General features: G+C 41.1%; 1 protein-coding gene across 3 annotated transcripts in view; it reads right to left on the bottom strand.

The window, feature by feature from the left end:
* ATXN7L1 (ataxin 7 like 1) overlaps positions 1–6,982 on the bottom strand; it is a 126,907-nt gene extending 119,925 nt beyond the window's left edge. For 2 of the 3 annotated variants that reach the window (XM_026058987.1, XM_026058990.1), the window contains exon 1: positions 6,856–6,982. In XM_026058987.1, coding sequence (XP_025914772.1) covers positions 6,856–6,874 — 19 coding nt within the window. In that variant the 5' untranslated portion in view covers positions 6,875–6,982. The remainder of the gene's footprint in view (positions 1–6,855) is intronic. The other variant, XM_026058994.1, reaches the window with a different exon arrangement.
* Positions 6,983–7,030: the final 48 nt, after the last annotated feature.

The following is a 7,030-nucleotide window of genomic DNA, read 5'->3' as shown; positions in this document are numbered from 1 at the left end:
AAAAGAAAAAAAAGAAAAAAAAGAAAAAAGGAAAAAAGGAAAAAAGGAAAAAAGGAAAAAAGGAAAAAAGGAAAAAAGGAAAAAAGGAAAAAAAGAAAGAAAAAAGGAAAAAAGGAAAAAAGGAAAAAAGGAAAAAAGGAAAAAAGGAAAAAAGGAAAAAAGGAAAAAAAAGATATTAAACCAAATGAGAACTAACCTCTTCAGAATAATTGATGTGCAAATACTGGGAGAAATACAACCCAAATTCTATCAAAATATGTGCCAGGCCTAAGACTTTACCCCACAGATTAAGAGAATCCTAAAGACTACGTTCTTATCTATCCTATGGACATATTTTCATCTCAATAAGGTTACTTAATTATCTTTTCTTATTTTAAGTTGCTGAAAAAAGTTGGCTAGTGAATTAAAAGAAGTTGTCAACACTGTAGTTGTATTTCTTTCAACTGCCAATCTCAAGGACAACCTAAACAAAAAAACAGAAATTTTCTAGTATCTTAGGATAAATTATTTTAGAGACCAGCCACCTAACAAAGCCAGTTTTTAACAAGTCATTTCTGGAAAAACAGTTTCAAAAAAGTCGAAATCCTGATTCCAAATGTAGAATTGCTGATCAGAGAGCATAATCATTAGTCCACTCTTTTTCCCACTGTGGGTTGATGAGCTAAAGGACACAGACTCCAGGTTTCAGAAAGTAACTATGACGCTAAACTACAATTTTGACTAAATCTCTGGGCTCTGTCATAACACTATCGTATCACCCAGCCACTATGTAATACGTTTCATGCTCCCTCTTTCCCTACTCCTTGAGACACATTAAATGAGACTACAGCCACAACCAGGAGCGCCCCCCACCCCCAACCTTGCAGAAGCTATCCATGGAAAAATAAAATAAACAAAATAAATAAATATTGGAGCCAGACGAACATATACTGAACTGATCAGGCATTTAAGCATCAAAACACAGGCCATTTAATCCCACTGTCACGCCTCATCCTAAAGACTCCCCACCAGGACCTTTGCTTGTTATTCTTATTCCCAGCAAATGACAGGAAAAAGTTTCTCCTGACAACAGTGACAGTTTTGTATCTGCCAGTTCTCAGTTCTTTCACTCATCGAGCTCCACCTGAATATTGTATCTGTTTAAGAACCAGTATTTCTGGAAGACCTGATTAGCTTACAGGGAAGAGAAGGAAAATTATACAAAACTCTCTTCTGCCTGCTGGAAAAAAACAAAACAAAACAAAAAAACCCCCACCAACCAAGGTGATCCAAATTTGATAACCTCTTTCTTTTTCCATATGTGTTTAAACTTCATCATCATTTTCTTTCTCTCTCAGCCCTTCCCAACATTCCCCACCACCGCAAGACGATGAAAGATGAAGGTGGCTATGAAAGAAAGGAAAACCAAGAAGTTTTATTCTTAAGTTTTTGCTTGATATATTTTTAAAGGAGACAAACAGCACCATCCACAAACCACTAGTAAACAAAAGAAAATCAAATCCGATGCCTATGCTTACATTAACCAGCTGTTTTTGTCTTCTCTTCTTTCACAATCTCCTCATAATTTTAGTTCTTTCTCTTCCTTTTGCTTTTCATATAGCAGATTGTTGTATTCTATATCCTTTTTTCTATAGAAATGTTCCCTGCCATCTCCCAACCTCCTTCACTTCTTATTCTTCCAAGGAGAACAATAAAATCATCAAGATTTTTTTTCTGGAAAAGAACAGAATACTTAAAAGTAAAACTAATTAGTATCCCGTTAATTTGTTCTGATGTTGCCAGAGCATTCCCCCTTCTCCCCCAAAAAAACCCAAACCGCCAAAACAAAACAAAAAACTTTCCTTCAGATATTTACCTGGGAGGTCAAAAATGAAAAATACATTGGAAATACCTAACCTTTCACCTAAATTAACTCTGGGTAACTATCCAGTAGATTTAAAACTGCAGTTTGCATATCTAATCATCAAGTAAAATGGTCAAGTTTGGAGCTGTGCAATAGTGATAGATAAAACCTCAAATTTTAACATGATGTCAGAAAAATAGAATGGATTTTTTTATATAACATCCTTTATGCTAAACAATAATGAGTCAGGATGGTTAGTGAAAAGATTATCTGAGACAAAACACACACAGCATCAGACTGAAACCTCAATAATACAAACCCACTGAACTGAGAAACTGAAGTTGACTATGACACCAAGTACCCAGATATAGATCTAAATCCCACAGGTCATATTTAACCCTGCTGTAGTTAGTGAAGATAAACAGGCTCTCTTTCACTCCTCTGTAGCCAGTGCCTGCCTACAAATACTGCCAGCACTTAATGCTGCACATTTGCTAAACTGAGTATATACATTACAGGCCTGTAGCTAGCGGTGTCCCCCAGGGGTCAGTACTGGGTCCAGCCTTGTTCAGCTTCTTCATCAGTGACCTGGATGAAGGGACATGGTGCACCCTCAGCAAGTTTGCTGATGATACCAAACTGGGAGGAGTGGCTGATACCCCAGAGGGCTGTGCTGCCATTCAGAGAGACCTGGACAGGCTGGAGAGGTGGGCAGAGAGGAACCTCCTGAAGTTCAACAAAGGCAAGTGCAGGGTCCTGCACCTAGGGAGGAACAACCCCATGCACCAGTACCGGTTGGGGGCTGACCTGCTGGAAAGCAGCTCTGCGGAGAAGGACCTGGGAGTGCTGGTGGACACCAAGTTAAGCATGAGGCAGCAATGTGCCCTTGTGGCCAAGAAGGCCAATGGTATCCTGGGCTGCATCAGGAAGAGTGTTGCCAGCAGGTTGAGGGAGGTGATCCTCCCCCTCTACTCAGCCCTGGTGAGGCCACATCTGGAGTACTGCGTCCAGTTCTGGGCTCCCCAGTACAAGAGGGATGTGGCACTACTGGAGCAAGTCCAGCGAAGGGCTACAAAGATGATTAGGGGACTGGAGCATCTCTCTTATGAGGAAAGGCTGAGAGAGCTGGGCCTGTTTAGCCTGGAGAAGAGAAGGCTGAGAGGGGATCTTATCAACGTGTACAAGTATCTGAAGGGAGGGTGTCAAGAGGATGGGACCAGACTCTTTTCAGTGGTGCCCAGCAACAGGACGCGAGGCAACGGGCACAAACTGAAACACAGACAATTCCATCTGAACATGAGGAAAAACTTCTTCACTGTGAGGGTGACAGAGCACTGGAACAGGTTGCCCAGAGAGGTGGTGGAGTCTCCTTCCTTGGAGATATTCAAAACCTGCCTGGACGCGATGCTGTGCAACGTGCTCTAGGTGACCCTGCTTGAGCAGGGGGGTTGGACTAGATGATCTCCAGAGGTCCCTTCCAACCTCAACCATTCTGTGATTCTGTGATTCTGTGATTAATAAGAGTTCTGTAGGTAAGACACACTATCTTCTTAAACATGGTATAAAGTAAAACATATGCCTTCAAAGTTAATCTAAAATCAGTTAGAGGTTATTATAGATACAGTGATCTTCTAGTATCAGTCTCAGTCATGTAGTTACTACAACTTTTTACAACACACAACTTGTCAAATAAATTTCGACTCCTTTTGCTATACGTTATCTACAAGAAAATTTTCAATTCTTCAAATACGCCATTCAACATTTAAAAACTCAATATAAATTCCAAATGCTGCTCCAACTCTGCAAACCCCTGTTTTAGCTAAACTAGTTGGTTGGTAGTGATTTGTCAGATAAGTTACACAATACTGTTTCTGCTTCCTGATTAGATAAGGAGATAAGTTTTTCTGGCACACACATTTATGCATAAAATTTTTCATTTTCTGTGAACACTTGCAACTTTGTAATCTCCTCTCCACAAATCTACATGTCACCAAAAGTCAACCACGGACATACTGCATTCACTAAGAGAAAACATAAATAAGTACTAGCATACAAAAAGCAATTCCATCTACAAAACTGAACAAATGTTCAGGGAATTCCTCTCTCTCTGTACGGCCTATATAAATTCTGTAGAATAAAGAAAAGCTGTGAACAATCTTTTTTAGACTTCACTTCTCCCCCGAAGATGGGGCAGAGGGGGCACATGGCCTCAGTGCACCTCCTGCATTACAGAAACAAACAGCATGGCCAGATTGTGAACCCCGTGCCCAGAGATGTGCTAAGAAATATCAGCTACTTTGGCACATGGAGATTTGGCAGTGACTCTCCTCCCCACTATCACAGGGCAATGCTGGCTCCTGGGTGAGAGCCTGGGCCAACAGGAGGAGGAAGCAGGGCCCACCACGCTAAGCACGTGCAGCGCACAACCAGAAAGGAGGCAGCAACGCAGGGAAGAAGCTGGCTGGAAGCAGCTTTTAACATCTGGTTCTACAAAACCAGAATGAACCACCTTGCCATGGTCCGGAGGAGACCGGCCATCTTCCCACCCCTTTCCCCAGCCTCCTTTACAAACAGTCCCCCTAGTCTCACGGAGCTCCTCGCTCAACTGCTTACAAGTGAAACGCCATGTAAATTTGATCGTATTGACTAAAGTTGACACAACTGAGATAAATATTACAAAAAGTGAATGAGGCAAGATTATCTTTAATCTTTATTGAACGGGACAGTAATTTCTAATACTTGAAATGTTAAGTGTTAACTCAAGTTAACTTTTACAGGTAAAGTCTGATTTTTGTAAGACACCACTTATCTCCTGGCATCACAAATGGCAAAAGAAGGCCTACTCAAGCATATATGAGTGCAAAGAAAAATGAGCTGGGTTTGGTATTAAGACCTACCATGTTCACAACCCTTGTCTATTAACAACCCCCCTCGAAAGAACAAACCAATATCTCACGCGACAGATGTGGGCAAGACAAGAAAAAACGTGCAAGTGTTCCTGCAAACATGACAGCAACGTTTTCTGTAGGCCAATCTAGCTCTTCAAATTTTTCCCCACCTTTATTAACAAGGATGGTGAGGCTCAGGGAAGATTTACAGTGGGTGTTCAGACACACAGATGGGTGTGGTGGAAGCACCTGTATTAACAGACCGCTTGAGTGAATACAGTAGAAATATTTCAACACGTACTAATTTATTCAAACTTCTTGAAAGTTCTTTCTAAATGATCCAAAGCAAGTTACTACTTGGAAGTAATAAAATTCCTGAAGTGTTTTATTTTCTAAATATAACTGTCTTTTTTTTTTTTACTGTACAATTAAGTACTATAAAAGCTAATAAATACTTCACATCTGTCACTATCATAATTTCAGCAATGAAGTTAAAAACTTCATTTGGAAATAACATTTCTGGATAAAACGTTTAAAAGGATTTCATTTGGTGAAGTCTCTAACACCCCGAAAAACAAACAGTGACAGACTACAGCTGACAATCTATACTGAATCATTCTAGAAAACAATCTGCGTATTAGATATGACTAAGTAGGAGTGATGCTCTTCAATCTTTATGTCTCAAGTAACTTTATAATAAGAATTTGCATTCAAGGACTTGCATTCAAGCAAAACATTTAATCTTAACAAATTAAACTCCTTATGGAAGCCAAGTTCTAATAGCAAGATTTTTGTTCAATTACTTCTGAATAAAGAGTATGCTCAATATCACCAATAAAAGCACAAATTATTTGAGCCTTGAACCTTTTACCTGTAAGCGAACTACATTAAAATCCCAGTTCTGTCTCTTAATTTATTTTCAGGCTGGCAAAACAGGAATACAGGCAAGTTCAAGACTAAAGGCAGGAATATAATCAAGCTTAGGATCTCTGTAAAGATCTTTCAAAACAGAAGTTTTATAGGATTCTAATATGATTTATTTAATGTGTACTTTATGCAATTTTATAGTTTATCACATAGATTTACGTTACCGATTAATTCTCAAGACCTTGTTTTGAAAACATGGAATTCATTTAAGTTGCCAATACGCTCAGAATAAACCCAGATATAATGACAACTATAATATAACGAGAACCTTAACATCATTTCAGGACACATATTATGACATTACACGTAATAGTGGGATTTCTCCCAGCATCAGTATCTTGCACAGAAGTTTCACTATGACGGGGTCATTCCTTAAGAACCAATTTCACAAGTATTTCTCGTGACAGAAAGGTTATAAGTGTGTAATACTTTCTTAACAGAACAGAGACAAATAGAAAACTACATAAAAATACGCCCCATGCCGTTTCTCTAGTTTCGTTATGTGCTGCTCCAGCATGATGTTAACAATACACATCACAAACCAAATGTGTCAGTGTGATTTGCCTACACTCACCATTAAAGTTTCTCCTTTAGCAACTGACAGAACTATGTCAAGTATGGCGTATTTGCAGATACTATTAGGCTGGAATTTGCTTGTTCATATTTATGGTACCAGAAGATCTGACAACCCAAATGACCTATTATATTGGTTTTTGCATAATGTGCATGACTGGGCCTAACCTAAGGTGATCTCCAGCACTGGCTGCACAGTTGACAGTGAGCCGCACTCACCAGTGAGAGCGAAAGACCAAAATGGAACCTGAGCTAAGGTGCACGAACTCAAACATTATAATAGACCGGTTCTTTCTGAGGGAGGAAAAATGTTTTTAGTTCGGCTGCCAATGATAACACAACGTTTAAAGTTGATGCACAGGCTTATACGATTACCTTCACACAGAAGCAAAGGAAATGTCGCACCAAGAAGGGATAAGAGTCCTCCAAAAAAAAAAAAAAAATCCAATATGGCCACTGACGTGCAGTTGTCTTTTGACTTAAAATCGCCTCCCCTGTCACCGGGCCCGCCGGGCGCCGCGTACACCTGCTACGCTCGCGCTCGCCCAGAAGTTGCCACCGCGGCGGCCGCCTGCGCGCAGCCGCCCCGCGCACCGCTACGGGGGCGCCGCACCAGCCACTTACCTTCCTTATTCAGCCGCATAACCTCCCTGCTCTTCGCGCCCTCCTTGCCGGCCTCCTCCAGCTCCGCACCTGCGGGAGAGACGCGGAGTCAGGCGGCGCGGCGGCCGCGCAGTCATTGTCTGCGGGGGGCGGCGGGCAGCCGGCGCGGGGGCTCCGCTCCGCTCCGCGGCCGCGC

This window comes from Apteryx rowi, unplaced genomic scaffold (assembly GCF_003343035.1).
Source record: "Apteryx rowi isolate R43461 unplaced genomic scaffold, aptRow1 scaffold_151, whole genome shotgun sequence".
NCBI lineage: Eukaryota > Metazoa > Chordata > Aves > Apterygiformes > Apterygidae > Apteryx > Apteryx rowi.
This window is presented reverse-complemented; position numbering and strand designations above follow the sequence as displayed.